The following is an 18,919-nucleotide window of genomic DNA, read 5'->3' on the forward strand; positions in this document are numbered from 1 at the left end:
AGGGGTCTATGGAGCCGGGCTGGGCTGCACCAACAGGGAGAGAGGGGAGCTGTCCCAGCTCCATAGCGCCCCAGCCCGCTGGGACCCTGCACTCCTGCTGCTCCACTTTGGGCCCTGCTCATACTGGGCCTGGGGCACTGGCATGGGCCCCATGCTCCCATCTGGCTGCTGCTGGCTGTCATGCTCTCAGTTGCTCCAAGATCCACCTGCCACAGCCTCATGGTACAGGCAGGGACAATCACAAGCAATCTTGACCCCACTCTCACCCATCCAGGCTGAGCAGCAGTGGTGGCGGGAAACAAACTGCTGCTCAGCATGGGGGAAAAGCAGTCCCTTCCATGCCCTGGGCTGGCACTCCCTGCTGCAGCTGCTCAGAGCCCATACACAGCTGTCCTGCCTCTCTGCCATTTCACCGTTGCCCTGTGGGATGGTGATGGCAATGGAGAACAGGCACAGGCAGCCCCACATAGGCTCCAAGCAGCTGCTGTAGGGAGCACTGGGAGGGGGAGTGGGAGGGGCTGCTTTTCTCCCCCATTCAGAAGCAGTTTGTTTCCTGCCACTGCTGCTAGCCTGGGCACTGCACTGGCTCCGGGCTTGCCTGGTGGGCTGAGTGGCAGCGGCAGCAGCAGAAGCAGCTGGGCACAAACTGCTGCTGGGGCGGAGGAAAGCACACCCTGCCTGCCACTCCTTGCTGCCAGCTCTGTGCTGCCCAAGGCAGCAGCAGTGGCCATGAAGAGCAGCTGCCCTGGGCAGCACAGAGCCTGTGGTGAAGGAGCTGCACGGGAGTCTGTTGTGGTATGGGCTAGCAAACACTGCCCAGCGGTGGCAAGAAGTGTGTGGGAGTGATGCTTTCCTCTGCCCCAGAAGCAGTTTGTGCCTAGCTGCTGCTGCTGCCACTGCTGCTCAGCCCAGCAGGCAAGTCTGGAGCCAGTGTAGGGCCCAGGCTAGCAGCAGTAGTGGGGAACGAAATGCTGCTGAACGGGGGAGAAAAGCAGTCCCCCAACTCCTGCTGCCGGTGCTCCCAGCGGCAGCCATTTGGAGCCCATGCAGGGCTGCCTGTGCCTGCTCTCCGTTACCATAGCTGCCCCACAGGGTGACAGTGACAGTGACATGGTGGAGAGACAGGACAGCCCTGGGTGGGCTCTGAGTGGCTGCAGCAGGGAGCACCGGTGGTGGGAGAGGGAGGGGGCCTTTTTCCCCCTGCTCTGAGCAGTAGGTTGTTCCCTGCCACCACCGCTGCTCAACCCAGATGGGCAAGAGTGGGGTCAGGGCTGCTCACAGTCATCCCCACCTGTACTGTGGGACTGGGGCAGGTGGAGCTGGGAGTGAGCAGGTGCATGGTAGCTAGATGGGAGCTGTGGCTTCCGCTGCTGGCAGTCATGTGTGGGTGGCAGGGCAACCCCAGGAGGGAGGCAGCTGGCTCTGTGTGCCCCATCCCGTTCCTGCCACCATGGCTGTGCCTGGTAAGGTGATGCCCGTGCACCAGGTACCAGGGTCCATGGCCATCTAGCCAGGACCCTCCAGCCCCGCCCACAGCTAGGAGTAGGAGAATGCAGCCAGAGAAATGCCCAGAGTGAAGGATGGGGAGGCAGCTCTGCTGCTTCCTCCTAGGAAAGGCAGCAGAGCCTATTCCTTCCAGACAGCATCAGCTGGGTCCCCCTAGGTCACTGGCTGTGCAGCTCCCTCCCCTGCAGGGTCCCCTGGTGCCCCAACTCGATCTGATACTCACAACCCAGCCCCCTTCCCATAAAAAATAAATTTAAATATGTAAATTAAACTTAAATCTGTAAATTATACAGTTTGCAGGTCCACTGTATAAAAAGGTTGGGAACCCCTGCCATAGACCCCTGCCAGCCTGCACCCCATGCTCTTACTGCCCTGCTCCTGGCCCCACTGGTGCTGGCCCTGGGGCATTGGTGCAGGCCCTGTGCTCCCACACACCCACTCACTTTCACTCCCCACCCGCCAGCCACTGCTTTCCCCACTTGCCTGCCCACCCGCTGGCCACCCTGCATTCTGTGGCTCCCATACCCATAATACCATACCCACCCACCCACAACTCCCCACAAACCCCACACCCACCCCATGCCCCCCATACACCCATGCATACCCCACACAATATACAAGTAAGACTGCATTTTGAGCTATTATGCAATCACTTCTAGATATACAGCACAAACACACACAAATCAGGACAAAAATATATTAAAAAAATTAAATTAACATATATTATTATGGGTGTTTGATTTTTAGTATATAATTTTTTCCCCCTAAAATGGCAAACCCTCTTTCCCAAAGGAGTATGTGCAGGGCAAGGGGAGGGAATTCCAGTGGCAAAGGTTGGAAGTGAAGGGGGTGGGACTTCTGGTCCCAAGATGGCAACCAAGGGGCGGGGTCCCTGTCACAGGGTGAGGCTACCCATGCGGCCCTCGGCAGCTTGCCAAAACTCAGTAAGCGGCCCTCTACCCAAAATAATTGCCTACCCCTGTTATAAAAAGAAGCTGGTGTAGACAACCAGAAGGGATCTGTAAGGCCAGCCACTGTATGCGACTGTTTCCTTGCTTGAGTAACTAGAGTTAGACCAGATTCTGCCATACCCTTTTTGAGAAGATCTATTGGGTATCATCTGTGTCACTGCAGTTCAGAGCATCAGGTGATATATAGAGAAAAAATTACAGGACTAGAAATCTGAAGCCCTTGTTCAGTTTCTGAACGTGCCTTGTTTTACTGCGAGCAAGTCATTTAATATAGCTATGCCTTGGTTTCCACTTCTGTAAAAGGGGAACAATGATCCTTCTTTTACACAGCTGGGGTGAAGCTTACATACTTTTGGTAAAGATCTTTAAAGGTGCAAATTGTTATTATTACTGTTAAATGGCCCGAAAAGGGGGAAAGAAGAAATGAGTGGATGGATTCCAGCAGTGGGTAGTCCATTCTGGATGTTGCTGTCTGGGAACATTTGAAAGGAGGATAAGGAAGAAAGAAGCTAACTTATTAAAGAAAATGAAATTGCTGTTGTAACTGCTCAGAGTTTTAGTGCTCTTTGAAAATATTATGTTTTCTTTCCGAACTTAGAACAAAAAAGGGAGAACATCTTTATGCACTATTTTTCTTGATTTCCCTGACAGTTTTATTATGTACTTTATGTGCAAAAGGGCAGCAGTGGCTTAGTTCCCATGGTGAAGCATTAGGACAGCTTTTAAAGATTATGGTTTGTGTTCTGCCTTTGAGGAGGCTCAGCTGAGAATATTTCCAAAGAGGTAGTTTTCTGCCTTGGGATTTTGTTGTTGTTGTTGTCAGAGAGTTTTGTGTTCAGGCTGCTTAATGAACTCCTCTGTGTGTTGTTAGCATTTGGGAAAAGCGGGTCCAGAATCTAGAGATTTGTACACTACTTTAAGATTTGCACTTACAGGCTTAGTGGAAGTTTTCAAGTGGCAAACTATGCAAAACAATGTATTTGACAATGCATACATCTATTTTCCTTTATTTAAAAAATAAAATAAAAGTATCCAATGTTCGTAATTTAATCCAGCTGTGGCCCTCCATATTTGTCCACTCTGGCAAGTATAGCCATTTCTTCCTCTGAGCTGGCAATATATGTTGAAGGTAAGAGCATTTGGGGGATAGCTGGCTCCATGGAGCTGCTTCTTTCCCACCCCAATCTGAGGTGAGGTTTTAGGTGAAGCATTGGCTTTGCCCTCAGCCACAGGCCACCAGTCCCTGCTGCTGCATTGGCATGCTATGGGACTATGCACTGCCAAATGTAGGCCTAGCACATGGCACTTCTAAGGTAGGGGAATACGCAGGGGTAGATTGTCACTGAGTCAGTCACAGTCTGCTTCCTTTCCTACTCCTGAGGCAGCACAACAACATACTGTTCTTTCTTTGGGGATGCTGACAAAACTAAAATTTAGTTGTTAATTAAAAAAAAAAATAATTTGCTGAATGTCTTGATGTGTAAATAAGAAGGCCATTTTTTACAGCTAAACAGTGTTTTGTTTTGGTACCAACAGCTTGCATACCCACAGCACCTACCATTTGAACACTGCCACATGCCCTCCAATGTACCAGTGAATTTTACATATCCCTCACTACATCCTTATTTTACTGATGCATAGGGTTACCATATTTCCATGACTAAAAAAGAGGACACCTGTGGGGGGCAGGGGTGTGGAGCAGGGGAGGGGGAAGAGAGAGGGAGGGGGAATATGATGGGGGGGGGGTAAGATATGCCCCTCCCATATGATTGGGGGGGGGGTAAGATATGCTTGTGCCCTGCCTCTGCCTTTCACTCATAAGCCCCTGCCCCCCAGCCCCTCACTTCCAACCCGCAGCCTCTCCCTCTCCAGCTCTGCTGGTGCTTTTTGCTCCCAACCCGCAGCCTTGCTCCCTGCAGCACTGCTGGTGCCCCTCACTCCTGACCTGCAGCCCCCTACTCCCCCCAGCCCTGCTGATGCCCCTGACTCCCAACTTGCAGCCCCTGCCCCCCCAGCCCTGCCAGTGCCCCTCACTCCTGACTCACAGCCCCCTGCCCATCAGCCAAGCCGGTGCCCCCAACTCCTGACCTGCAGCTCCCGCCCTCCACCAGCTCTGCTGCCCACTCAGCTCCTGCACGTGCTTGCACATACTCTATTATCTGGAAACAGCTTGCCAGGGCTCGGGTGCAGAGCACGTGACCCCTGACAGCCAATCACCTTGCCTGCTGCTCCCAGCCCCAAGCATCCAAGCTGCTCATGCCTGGGAAAAGCCGCAGGCACAGCAAAAACCTGGATATTTGCTCTCATTTAAAAAAAACCCACCTGGATGGATGACAAGGGGCCAAAAAAGAGGACATGTCCAGGAAAACCTGGATGTATGGTAACCCTAATAAACTGAGACACCTAAGGCTGGCTTCCTGATATTAATGGAAAGCTTTCTACTTACTTCTGGATCTTTAGCCTAGGCTTATAATGATTAAATGCAATGTTTTTCAGAAGAGGGTGTTGATTATGGAATTTTCAGTTCTGGGTACCAGCCTGATTTACCTGGATTTTTTTTTTCTAATTAGACACACAAAACTGGTGGTCCACCTACTCTTTTCTTTTTTGTTTAAGTGGCTTGCCCATGTAATATAGAAAGTGCATCAAAGAGTCATATGCTTGCAAGAGTCAGGAAGACAGCTCAAATCATCTGATTCCCAATCTTTTTAACTGCCCCACCCATCTCTCATTCAGTCATTAGCTTTTGACTTTTCAAACTGTGCTCCTAATAACATTTGTAGCCAGAGGCAGGATGAAATAAGGGGCTAGGAATGTTCACACCTCTTCTGTGTCACCATTAGCTCCCTCACCGTGCAAGTCACCCTACAAGTAACAATGTTCTCCAGAGGCATAGCAGTGCAGCTTTGCAACCAGGGCACAGGCAAAACATAGGGTAGTGCTAGCTGCTGCAGCGCTGATAGCAGTGGTGCAGTCAGCTGCAGCTGCAATAGTGGCCATTTTTGTGGCCCCACCCTGCCCCTGCAAGTTAGTGTCTGGACTTGGAGAATGTTGATTACTTCTCCTCCCTCAGTTAAGCTATCGGTGCACTCCTAGACACAGTGGGTGCATCTATATGAGATGCTTAACTTTGCATTAGCATAGTTTACTGAGAAGTAAACATGTGCATCTACACATGCACGTGCTTACTTTGCAGTAAACTTCCCTAATAATGAGTAAATTTGCTACCTGCAAATGCAAGTAACAAATTTACTTGGCATTAGTAAGGGCACCATAGTGCTCATGTAGATGCCTGACCGGGAACAAAATCTGGGAGCTTGTTCCCTGCCACCACTCCATGATTGCAACTGTGACTGCACAGCAGGGGCTGGGAGCTCCCTACATGGCAACAGTTCCCCACCCATCCTGGAGCTGGCTGGGACCAAATCTAGGCTAGAGTAAATGCATGTGTAGATACGCCCAGTGGGTGTGTCTACATATGCCCCCATGGTGCAGTTGTTACCGCACCATCATTTAGTACTTGCTTTAGGAAGTACAGCTGTTACTGTGCCGTCCTGGTGGCACATGGTTATTTTTAGAGCTACATCACTGTAGCGATGTGTTATAGAGAGGTAGCGTGTCACTATAGTAATGTAGCATCAGCATCGCGGTTTGTGCCCATCAATGCTACATTGCCATAGCGACAAGCTATGTTGCCATAGCTCATGACTATGGCGACAAGCTACATTGCCATAGCTCACCACTATGAGCATCTTGTAGCATCTCGAGTAGACGTGCCCACTATCTACTAGTATGTCTGGATCTTCTTTGGTGAGAAGTCCTATACCGTGAATAGAAAAATCTAGCTTCTCTATAGGTTCTTGGAACAACCTTAAAGACTTTCTTATTTATAAGTTTATTATTTTGGATAGAACAAGTGTATGGGCTTGTGAAGGCACAGCAGAGAGACAGTTTCTGACCAGTCCCTGCCATAGTCTTGATTGGACTTGCTGCCCACAATGATAGGGGACAGGTGAAGGAATGCAAGGTTGACAAGGATGATCACACAGCAACTTGGTACATACTGGGAACATACACACATACAGCTAATGCAACACAATAAATTCTGGTGCATACAGCACTGGAGTTTATTGCTGCCAAGTAAAATGTTTACATGTGTGCCCAGGACTTCAGGATGTTAAGCCAGGTCAGAGCAGCTATGGCTGGCAGGGTACCCAAGGGTCAGCCTGCTAGCCCAGGGCTACTCTGCCCTGGCACAGTGTGCTGCAGAGGGGCTGGCTGGGGCATGAGAGTACTCTAGTGTGCGGCTCACTGGCAGGCAGCCCCTGCACTGAAGCATCCTCATGCCCCAGCCAGCCTTGTCGGCATCTATATGTGTGCTGCTGTACACTAAAGAATGCCGCTGTTTACAAGTACTAATTTATGGTGGAGTTAATTAGTTTACTGAGGCCTAACAGAACCACACATGTAGATGCTGAGACTTTACTGCAGAACTAATTAGTCAGCTCTGCAGTAAACATCTCATGTAGATGAGCCCACTGAAGTCCAGATTCTAATCCACCTATTAGGCATGTAAGTGGATTTGGGTGCCAAAGTGTGATCTATTTCACCCTACTCAAGTCCACAAAAAAGAATGAATTCAACAGGTAAGTGGGTCATCTGCTTCTTCACTACTTTTTTTGCAAATCAATAATAAAGTTAATTATATGTTACTAAAGTAGGTACATTAATGGATTTTCAAGGATTTGAACAAGGAAAAAAAGAATTGTACTTAGACACCTAAGTCAATTTAGACACCTAATAGACAGAATATAGGAGCTTTGGGGAAGGTGGTGGTGGTTGGTGGGGACCACCTGAAGCAAGTTATGGATAGACCTCTGGAAGAAAAATGAAAGAGACATTGAGGCTGGCATCATTTGGTAGAACAGACAGTATGGGTAAAACAGAGAAAGAAATCAAGTTTGAATAGCAAGCAGAGGTTGAACAATGTCTTGAGGAATGCTGAAGTTCTGGTGAGTGGAGTTAGCTTTAACTAAGTAGGCTCTGAGACGAGATTACCTACGTAAACTTAACTAGCCCAAATCATGGACAATTTCAGGCTGTTAGATGCACATTTGCCCATCACGAAGGTTACTCCCTGGTATCTGCATACCCATTTTCTGATTGCTCAATGTACATTCAAAACATTTCAGGTTAACTAATAATAGAAGGAACCTGTGACTGATGTGTTGGGTGCTATTTAACTATTTTTGCTTCTTCCATTACATCAATAGTCAACCATTAACTTTCCTAAACATCAGAACCCATAGATTGTGGGAATGTACATGTATTTTCAACTTATGGATCATTCTTATTAAAAATATCTAGTGTTTGTATTAGATGGAAGTGAGTTTATATTAATGTTTACATTTAGTATGCTGATGAAGGCAGTGGCATAATGTGTTGTTCAAAATAACTGAAATTTAACATATTGACTTATAGCTGTGGACTGTATTTGCGTAAATGAACGTAACACTGGGTAAGACAATTGCCACAATTTGTGCATTTCTGTTGGCTCAGCTGTGAACTTTGGAATAAAGTCTTTCTTGTACACCAGTGTAAATCTGCATTCACCTCAGAAGACTTGTTTTGCATTTACCATGAGGCAAGAACATGTTTTTTACCTTTTGGGTTTAAAGTTTTTAAAAACATTTTAAAATTGTATTATTTTTAAGTGATTCCATCAAAGAACCATCCATGGGGCAATTATGTTTCCTATTCAGCTCTCTTTATTCCTTTATTTTCAGTTAAGTTATTAATGTAATTACAGTTACGCTTCTGACTTCAAATCTTAATTTCTCTAATATCCTTGAAATATTCAGAGACTACATTATGCTGTCTTGCTGCACAAAACATATCTGCACTGTGTCTGCTGAAAACAGTGTTCTATTCCTCTTATGATTAGTTGAATTTTATATGATATTGAAGAAAGATTCTTTGCAAGATGTTAGGACTTGTATGAACACAGAAGTTGTTTTAGATTTACTACAAGTATGGTATTAACCAACTGCAGGTTTAAGGAATAACACTTTTTCTGTTGCTTACAACTTGGCTTAAATTGGTTTATCTTGCACTTGTACTAGTTAAAGTGAGGGCAGAAACTGGCAGCATGTATAAATAATTCTAAGACAATTTTGGCTCAAGTAAAAACATAAAAAGTTTTGAAAATTGTTTGAGTCTGTTTCCTGTGAGAATGAACTGATATCAGGATTTTCTTTGAAGATATTTCTCTCTATGCATATACTGGGGAGCAGTTGGGACTCATGCAGAGATAAATATTTTGGCAGAAGTCTTACTGCTGATGAAATTTTGGATTAAAAGTACATTGCTCACTTTGTGTGACATTCGGTCCTCTAAAAGGATTAAAAGTAAATGTAGTCACCATTCAAATTGTATATATGCATCAGGGGCTTCTGCTACATTTGCATACTGCACAAGGTCCTTGATTATTTCTTTTTCTTAAGGAAAGGAATTTCTTAAGGAAATCTCATTATTCTGGAGATACATTCTCCATCAGCAGAACATGACTTTGGGTGGGGGGGCACAGTCCTTTACTAAAGCTTTATTCTAAGTATTTTATATAGCTTCCATTGACTCTCTTGGGAGTTGGTAGCTAAAATTCCTACAACACTAAGAGTTGTAGGGTATGCATTTTTTTGCTTTTGCACAACAGAATTTGTTTCTGGAAGCTTGTGCTTATGACTGTCCATGAGAAGCAAAAAGCTATTCTCCAGGCTGAAATTCTGCCAATATGTTTGCAAGTTGTTTTGAGCTTGAGGCAAGAACAAAGCCAAAAGCTTTTCAAATGCCTGTATTCTGAATTCAGTTGCTTATTCCAAAATGGAAGGTATTCAGGGGAAAAAGTTGCAATGAGCACAGAAGAGAAGTAGTACATTTTAAGCCCTTAACTTTTTTTTCTCTTTCTTAAAGTTTCACCTTTGGCTATAATTAATCTCTTCCTACACTCCTGATTCTTTGTAGTATAGATCTTTTGAATGCCAACAACAGAAAAAGTTTCCTTGCCAGATTATTATTGATACATCTCTCTCAGTTTCCATGTACTAAACTTCAGGAAATATTATGGCATGTGACAATTATGGCATGTGTCACCTGGCACTTGCCTTCTGAGAAAATGTTAATATTTAGAGGTCTTTATTATTTCTATTCAATGTAATTTGCTTGTTATTGGAATGTAGGCATCCAGCTCAGCTGGGGAAGGTAAATACATCTTCCCTGTGATTAGGGAGACTCATTCAACTGACCACAGTTCATATGTGAAACTGAAAATATTATTTTTATCTATTTCAATATTGCCTAGAGCAGTGGCTGGTGGCTTGTGGCACCATTGGATGCAGCCTGTGAAGCTGGGGTCTCAGTGGTGGAGAACCTTGTTAGTGTTCTGTTAGGAGGGGTCTTTTCCTGTGTGGCTGGTAGGCTGGTCAGCAGGGAGTTTTCCTGTGACGTGATGCCCTATAATTTGCCCATAGTGTCACATAGGATGCCTAAGTGAGATGCCTGTAGCTTCTGAGTGCTTGGGAGAAAACTAAATCAGAATAAACTGGTTTTGATAGATGCCCTATGAAGAAGTGAGCTTTTGGGAAGACAAATTTTGGCTCCTCCATGCAGTTGTTGGGCACATATAAAACATATCACTGATGCTGGGCCAGATATTGGCCTCCTACACATGATTTCCATCTGGTTTATTACACTGTCTGTGAAGGGCCTTATTAAGTTGCTCTGTTTTACAGATGGTTCTGCTGCACACTCCTTCATCTCTGGGTGGGCATTTATACACCCAAGTAGTCTCATGAATGATGCCATGCACTGGGAAAGCCTTGAACTGATTTTGGTGGGCTTTGGATCAGACCTTTGTTGTAGCTTAACTGAGACTGAATAATTGCAAAGTTTTACCGTGTGTGTAAGCAGTTCACAGTCTGGCCTGGGGTAACATATCTTACTGTGTTTGGTTGATTTATTATACTCTATTATGTTTGTTTTGTTTCCTTATTACAGTAATTCACTGATAAAATGAAAGACACCCTGAGTTGGGTATGTAGATTACTTAAGGACAACTGCTGGTGGAACCCTCAAAGAGAAGGGTTATAAGTTTGGTCCTCAAGGGCTGACCCAGGCATAGAACAATGACATTTTAGAACAGGGACTTGGGCCTGCTCACTTTAGCTCAGGAGTTTCTGTCTCTGTCTCAACACTTGGCAAATTAGGACTTGCCCGAGCTAATAGCAGCACTAGAGGCTTAAGTCAAGGTCTATTGGAAGCAATGGAAGTCTTCCTTGGGAATTCAGTTGCATATCGATCCCGCCCTGAAAGAGCAAAAGGACCAGAAGTTGCTTTTTTATTTATTTATTTATTTTCTGAAAATGTCTTTTTATCAAGGTAGTGAACCTTTACAAAGGGGAGAAATAACCATGTAATGTTTATGTCTAATTTAATAAAACCTCACTCTGACATTCACAGGGTTTCAGCAGCATGGAAGCAGAACAGAATTTCTTGATCTTATACTATATAATTATTCAAACAGCTCATTCTAATGTCTTCACTTGCACAGACCAGGTACTTATGCTGCTCATACATATGCATTGTACTTATCCTTGGGATAAGAAAGAGGAATTGCTATTTTTCTTTCCAAACCAATTTTCACTTACAGAAGCAATATGAAAAGCAGAACTTGATCACAGTAAAATAGCAAGATAAAATTACTGCTGTTTAATTAGGTTAATTTATTTGTATGATTCTGCAATTATTTTACATTACCTGGATTTGGTTTTCCAGTGCGATATTGACTTGAGCTGAAAAACCTGCAACAGTAAACATTAAGTATCACTAAAGCGTAATGTTCACATTCTCTTTCCATGAACTGGGAGCAGGTAGCAATACAGGCTATTAAGTTTTGTGCTCCTGTAAGGAATCTGTAAAATACATTGGGCCAAATCCTCAGCTGGTATAAATTAGCATGGCTTCAATGGAGTTTTGCAAACTTCATCAATAGAGGATTTGGCCCTAAGTCCCTCCACAAAGCAAAATCATTCATTACCTAACTATAAAATCATTAAACTTTTCCATAGCTCTCTGTTATGCTCAGTAATTACCTTGCCAGCCTGTAATGCAAAAATTTGTGAAACATTTAAAGAAGATAACAAATCAGTTATTTAAATGGACCTGTTTTCCTATTGCCTGAAAAACAAATACTTGATTATCCATTATTACCATTAGAATAGAACTGAACAGACATAAGTCTCCTACAATTCTGGATTTAGTGTAAAGGGGGAACTGTTTGCTGTCTTTTAATCTGAGATGGTGGTGTATCGGGGGACAAGAAAGGGACACATTTTACAAATTAAGAATGTTCAGACAAGTTAGAAATTCAAAGAATAGTAGCTCCAAGGCTGTTTCTAAATTTCCATTAATATTTTAGCAGAGCACCAATACCAATTCAGTGTTACATGTAAAATGATTGCCTATTACATTCTGCATTTCTCCATCCTTGGTCTTTTTGCAATGCTTTGTGTTGTCAATTCCAGGGACTCGTTCAGCACAGTTTGTGTTCTATACGATGTGAACGCACATGACTCTCATCAATTTTAATAGGAATGGGAAATGCTCAGTACTTTGACAGAGGTGCTCAGTACCTTATAGGATGGTTGCTAATGCTATGGTTAAGAAGTTTATTCAAAATGGATAAAAACCAGAGTATAATGTGGCATACTGATAACGATCTATAAAGAAATTTAAACGATCATGGGAATTTAAACGATGACAGGCTGAGAGCCCTGGGGCTCTTTAGCCTGGAAAAGTGCAGGCTCAGGGGTGATCTGATGGCCACCTACAAGTTTATCAGGGGTGACCACCAGTATCTGGGGGAACGTTTGTTCACCAGAGCGCCCCAAGGGATGACGAGGACGAATGGTCACAAACTACTACAAGATCGTTTTAGGCTGGACATAAGGAAGAATTTCTTTACTGTCCGAGCCCCCAAGGTCTGGAACAGCCTGCCACCGGAGGTTGTTCAAGCGCCTTCATTGAACACCTTCAAGATGAAACTGGATGCTTATCTTGCTGGGATCCTATGACCCCAGCTGACTTCCTGCCCTTTGGGCGGGGGGCTGGACTCGATGATCTTCCGAGGTCCCTTCCAGCCCTAATGTCTATGAAATCTATGAAATAAACATAAAATCCCCTCTTACTCTTGTATTATTGGTGTTAGCTGTACACCAAGATCCTTGCAATAAAACCATCTTTCAAAGAGGACATCGGTAGATTCTTCAACATAATATCTGAAAAAAAAGTGATACTTCATTTTGTTGAATAATGGATAAGATTTCCCCAAGAAAGCAGATTATTATATTATTCCTAATGATGACATACTATTTTATTATGAAGTACAATGTATTAGGGAGACAGAGGCCATCTCCGTGTGATAAGCTTACCGTGTCACAGAGTTGTATTGTCAGGTACGCTATGCAGATCAGGTATGCTATGGAGCTCTGGGCAGGCTTTTGCTTTCTTGAGAGGCAATGTAGCACGTGCAGGCTTTTGCTTGCTTGAGAGGCTTGAGAGGCAATGTGCACATGGTCACATGCTACTTAGGACAGGGGTTGGCAACTTATGGCCTGCAAGCCAGATCCAGGTCACAGAACCACTGGCTCTGGCCCGCGGAGCCAGAAAGGAGCTGGAGTGGGGTGGGGAGGGGGGTGCTGCACTGGGACTAGGCAACTGGAAGCTATTTCTGTGCCACCATTGTTTCTTCCCTTCCCCAGCTCCCCAGCTGCAGCAGAACTGAGCCAGAGCTGAACTGAACTGATCCGGAGCTGGGCAGCATCTGCAGGCAGTCCGCAATCACTACTGGTCACCGCCGACACTGCCGGCGGTGTTTGTGGGTGGTCACCAACGACTGGTCAGTGCTCGCCACCCCCCCCAACGCTGACAGCACTGTGGCTGCCTGTGGCAGCTCCCCACTTGCCTCCGCCATGCTCCCACCGCCGACAGCGCTGCTGCCACCTGTGGGAGCTCACCGTGCCCCCCCAGGGTCTGGGGGCATGTGGCGTTCATGTATCAGGGGAAAGTCATTGACAGCCTCCAGTGCCAACCTTCTAGCAGGTTGTGGTACAGCAATCACTTGCTGAACATCCTGGTGACAATCTGAAGGATATATATTAGCTTCAGTGTTGACAGCTTACTCCGCTTTACAATGACTGTGGTTGCTGTGGTCAACACTAGGCTGAAGACTCACTCATAAGTGATCAGCTCATACAATGGTAGCCATTAGTAGACTCCCAGATACTTGTCAGGGGTCATTGGCAAGCTTGCTTAAAACATCAGACCCTTAAATATATTTCCCAAATCACTGAATGGTGATATCATCAACAGGGCGATGTCGTTACCCAGATCTGGTGTATTCACAACTGGTGTCAGTAGAGCCTTGTCAGTGGAACTCTAATGAATGCCAATACTTCATTCCAACTTAACTTTGTCCAGTGGATTACACCTCTGATTTTGGCTTTGGGTGTGCAGACAGCATTGATGTAAAATTACCTGAGATGACTTTAGTAGTGAACTTTGTAGGCATTGATGATATGTATTTCTTTGCTTGCAGGTGGTTGGTGGCAGGGGTATATCAGAACATTTGTCAGGTCCTTGGGGATGAAATGATGAGGTAGATTGTCCATCAGGAACAAAAGGTGGCATTTCTTATGTTTCATTCTCAGTTTGGATGCTCATAGGAATTTGGGTTGCATTTCATTCATTCTCAATGCTTCCACTGTCATGTAATAATTGCAGTACAGTTGCTGGTTGAATTGCTTTACAAATTCTTCCCTTTACCAATGATGATTGGCCTCAGTTTATCTGTGTTGTCAGTGTTTGCACATTGCCCAACAGATAACTGTTCCTACTGCTTTTGACCCCTTTTAGTTTGTCCAGTGTTGGCATTAACTTGTCAGGCAACATCTGGGGAAAAAAAATCACCTCATTTAAATTGTAGATGTCATGGTATGAGTGCTGCTTGAGCTACTGCTGTATCATCCCTTGCCTCAAGTCAATGGACATCTAGTTCTCCCTGAATACTAAAGCTGCCCATTAAAATCAAGGAAGTCTCCAACTCTGAGCTGTGTATTGAAATATTTTGCTTTCTCAAACAAGACTATCATCAAAATAACAATGCTCTGGGACCTAGCATTCTTCTGGATGATAGAGATGCACAATGCACAGGTTCTTAGGAGTGCCAGCACTGTTTTCGTCCACCTGTTAGGGTACTAGGACATAGGAATACTGATCCAATGGTGAGAGTTAATATTTGTCACACAGCCAGGGGACAAGCTAGATAAGGAAGCGTATCAGGAAGCCAAGAGTCAGATTCAGAGTGTCCTGAAGCAAGGCAGCTAACACTGAGGGAAGCCTATTAAACAGTCTGTAGTCCACTGTCCCAGATTCACTGAGAGAGGCAGTATGCTCCTATTGAAGCCCATCAGGATATAGATCCTGATCAGCCCATCAGCATATAGATCCTGATATAACTCAGACAGACAATCAATTGAGTCAGGGCTGGCTGTTAAGGCATTCTGACACATGCATTCAGGTGAATATTGCCTCAGGTGTAACAGCTAAACAGATGGCTAAATTTGGTACTAAATGGGTTCCCAGTTTCTTGGTACATTTTTATAGAATTGTTTTCATGAAAAATACAGGTAAGTTTTTTAAAAATTACCATTATCCAGACACTTTATGAGACTGAATGTAATGGCTATCTCTTGCATCTTTGATTTGCAACTCCATAAATATGGTGATGTGGTTTATCAAGCAATGTGGATTTAGTCATGGTGAGAATGCCCTTGATGTACAGTGATAGAGCCATGCAATTACTGGGGCAATTATAAGTATCCTCTGCCTTGAGATGCATGCAGCTCAGTCAGTAAACAGTTACTGCCTGTGCACTGTTTGGCAAGTTATCAGGGGAAAATTACACAGGTCATATATCTGAACAGCTACTGTGTCTGAACAGCCACTGTGAGGAGGGTGAACAATGAGTTTGGCTGTTAGAGGTAGTTAACCTGACAGGAAATCCTTTCCTAGGCAGCTAATGGTGAAGTGAGTTTGAAACTAGATGCAAGATAATGAGCATAGTCTATATTTATACTAGCATAAGTATTTTATGGCATATCTAAAATCTAATTTACATACTGATGTAAAAATAAGACCTCATGGATGTTCAAACAGTGATGTAGCTGGCAATGGGAATTCAGATGAGGCCCAATTTATGAAGAATGGGCAATGACCAAAGGTCTGACATCACAACAAATCATTTATATTGCAAACAATTTAAAATGGTCTCAAATCTGGGTTGACCCACGTGCTGACTGGGTGGGCTCTGACCTACCCTCCTCTGTCTACAGCATTTGCATCTCAAGAGGGAAAGCAAATTATTTGTTTTTAAATTAAGATTCAGACTATCAGATTCAGGAGGTTAAGGCTGAAGTTAAGCAAGGCTGTGTCATCATTCCAACATTCTTCTTGATATTCTTTACCATGATGTTACATCTGACCACCAATAAGCTTCCAGTTGGAGTGTAGCTAAAATACTGAATGGATGGTAAATTGTTTAATCTCAGCCAACTCCAAGCCAAAACCAAGACCATCCCAACCTCAATCGTCAAGCTCTGGTACACTGATGATGTTGCAATGTGTGCTCACTCAGAAGCAGATGTTCAGGTAATTGTCAACATCTTTACTGAGGCATACAAGAAAATGGGACTGACTCTTAACATTCAGAAGACTAAGTTCCTTCATCAACAAGCTCTTAATGAGCAGTAGGGCTGTGTGAAACAGCACTGTTCAGTTTCAACTTGCATTTCAACAGAACAGCGTTTCATTTTGAATTTTGTTTCAGTTTGAAACTGCTGTTCCGTTTCATTTCGTTGAAAGTTTCACTGTTTTGATGCTGTTTCAACGTTCCACCCATAGGCTATAATGGGGAAGCTCAAAACAGCTTATAACTTTGTCATTTCTGGCCTGATTTGGATGAAACGTGTAGGAATGCTAGCCCCTTCTGAGGGCATGAAGCCTGCCATGTATCATGGAGATAGGTGCAGGGGTTTCAGGGAAACTGTACCCCAAATTCTTGAAAGCAAAAAACTCATGTCACATGTATGTGTTAAGCCACAGTGGGGTCAAAACTGCAGGGATGGTAGCCCCTGATGAGGCCACAAAGCCTGCCAAGTTTCAAGGAGATAGGTGCAGGGGTTTGGCGGAAACTGCACCTCAAGCTGCAGACAAGCAAAACTTGTGACATGGGTGACACTGTGTGTGTTAAGGAGCAGCAGGGTGAAAGCTGCAGGCCTGCTAGCCCCTGCTGCAGTCACAAAGCCTGCCAGCTGTCAAGGAGATAGGTGCAGGAGGAGTCTGAGTTCTGGGGCTCTGCACCTCTAGCTGCTGACAGGCAAAACTCGTGACATGGGTGGGTGACACTGTGTGTGTGTGTTAAGGTGTGCTCTCACTCAATTGACACCAAGGCAGAAAGCAGGGCAGTTCAAACAATGCTGCCTTTAATGCAGTTTTTCCATCCCTCCCCCAGAGCACTGGGATTGGAAGGGACCTCATGAAAGGATGACAGTCACTGGCCAGCCACACAGTGAATAATGAGAGCAGTCCTTCCTGCCCCCATCTTCCCCCTCCCTCTCCTTACTGTAGTTTCTGTTTCCCTGCAGGCAAGCCCAGCTCAAAAATTTTGAAACGTTTCGACTTGCCTCCTTTCATTTCAAAACTCTCTGTTTCATTTTGATTTCGCTGTTTTGAGCTTGAAATGTGTTGAAACAGCATCGAAACAAAACTGCCGGTGAAATTTTGCACAGCTGTAATGAGCAGTCCCCAGCTCCAGCAATTCCGTTTCAGTCACCATGGCTTGAAATGCTGTTGATTGTGTTGAGGCCCAGCCCAATGAACTATATGGTAAATCATGAGCCTTTTGGATTTGGACTAAGGTCATGTGTAGTTTGTACTATATATATAAGTAGGTACTGATGATGTGGGCACCAGAACTGGCAGTCAACAGTCTGGAGGTGGTGCCAGAGCTCCTGGGCATCCATGGTGTTCTGGGTGGCCTCATCCTCTTTAGCCATATGGAAGTCAATGGCTTAATCCGGAACACTTTCCAGACACAGGATGCAGTAGGTGGCCCCTCATGGGATAGCTGACTGGTGGCTCAGGGGCAAGAAGAAGTGTCCCATGGTGACCAGCTACCAGATCATGTCCAGATGGCTGTGCATGATGACCTGCAGCCTCCAGTAAGAGTTGTGTAGGGCAACAAGCAGGATGTTCTGCAGCTCCTGGGTCTGCAGGCTTGGGCACGGGTGGTGGGACACCGTGTCTGGGACACAAAGGCATGACAAGGGAGGGCACTCACTCTTGGCCTGTTTTGGAAGCCTCTGGGCAGGATGCCAGGGTGGATCCACAGTGAGGTGGCAAGGTGTTCGTGTTTGTTTACACCCAGCAGACAGTCAGGGTTGGCGTGAGTGCTCAGTTGTGTTTGGTAGTCTCTGGCAGCCTGGGAAGCCTGCAAGGTACATTGGGAGGAATGCAGGAGTTCCACTCACCTGTAGGTCTTCACTAGCTCAGGCTGCCTGAGTGCCCCTGCCTGGAAGGGTGAATGTGTATACTGTTCACCCCTGATCGAAACTAGAAAAAACCATGTAACTTGGATTGATTCCTCCCCTGACTTTTTGAACACCTGTATATTAGGGGTGTGCGAAATGGGCCATATTCAATTCAGATTTGGATTCGGCCCAAATCGGGGATAGTGATTCCATTAGTTGATTCGGATCATTGTCCCAATTTGATTTGGCCAAATCTGAATCTGAAGATTTGATGCTGATTTGGAGAATCAGAGATTCAGCCATAGACACAGCTTGACATGTTTTTTTCTACGTACCTTGACGTACCAGGTGTGGCTCATGAATGCTGTGATTGTGCGGCGGATGGACCGTCCCAGAGGAGCATGACGGAGGGGCCCATGTGCTTGGCGGCGAACTGCAGAGCACATGGAGGGCTCCCCCGCGAGCCCCCCACCTCAGCAATCAGCTGCGGGGGGACCCTGCATGCACCCCCAGGCCCAGGAGGCACCAGTCGCCGAGCTGGAGAGGTGCTGGAGAGCCCTCCGCATGCTCCTCGGTGGACCCGGAAGTGGACTGGAAGTGCTTCTGGTCCATTTCTGGGTCTGCTGTCAAGCGCACTGGGGACCTCCCCACGCTCCTGTGGGATACTCCATCTGCCCCACCATCTCAGCATTCACAAGCCACACCTGGAACCTCAAGGTATGTCAAAAAAACATTTAAAGCTATGTCTGTGTCTGAGTCATCAAATCTTTCTGAATATCTTCAAATCAATTCAGAGAGATT

The 18,919-nt window shown here is 45.3% G+C and overlaps 1 protein-coding gene across 5 annotated transcripts in view; it reads right to left on the reverse strand.

The window, feature by feature from the left end:
- The window catches only part of HAAO (3-hydroxyanthranilate 3,4-dioxygenase), a 70,650-nt gene that overhangs the window by 14,624 nt on the left and 37,107 nt on the right, over nt 1–18,919 (reverse strand). For 4 of the 5 annotated variants that reach the window (XM_014598109.3, XM_014598111.3, XM_014598110.3 and 1 more), the window contains 2 exons: nt 12,719–12,808; nt 11,289–11,332 (listed from right to left, as the gene is read on the reverse strand). In XM_014598109.3, coding sequence (XP_014453595.1) covers nt 11,289–11,332; nt 12,719–12,808 — 134 coding nt within the window. The remainder of the gene's footprint in view (nt 1–11,288; nt 11,333–12,718; nt 12,809–18,919) is intronic. The other variant, XM_019483250.2, reaches the window with a different exon arrangement.

This window comes from Alligator mississippiensis, chromosome 1, assembly GCF_030867095.1.
Source record: "Alligator mississippiensis isolate rAllMis1 chromosome 1, rAllMis1, whole genome shotgun sequence".
In the NCBI taxonomy this organism is placed as follows: Eukaryota; Metazoa; Chordata; order Crocodylia; family Alligatoridae; genus Alligator; species Alligator mississippiensis.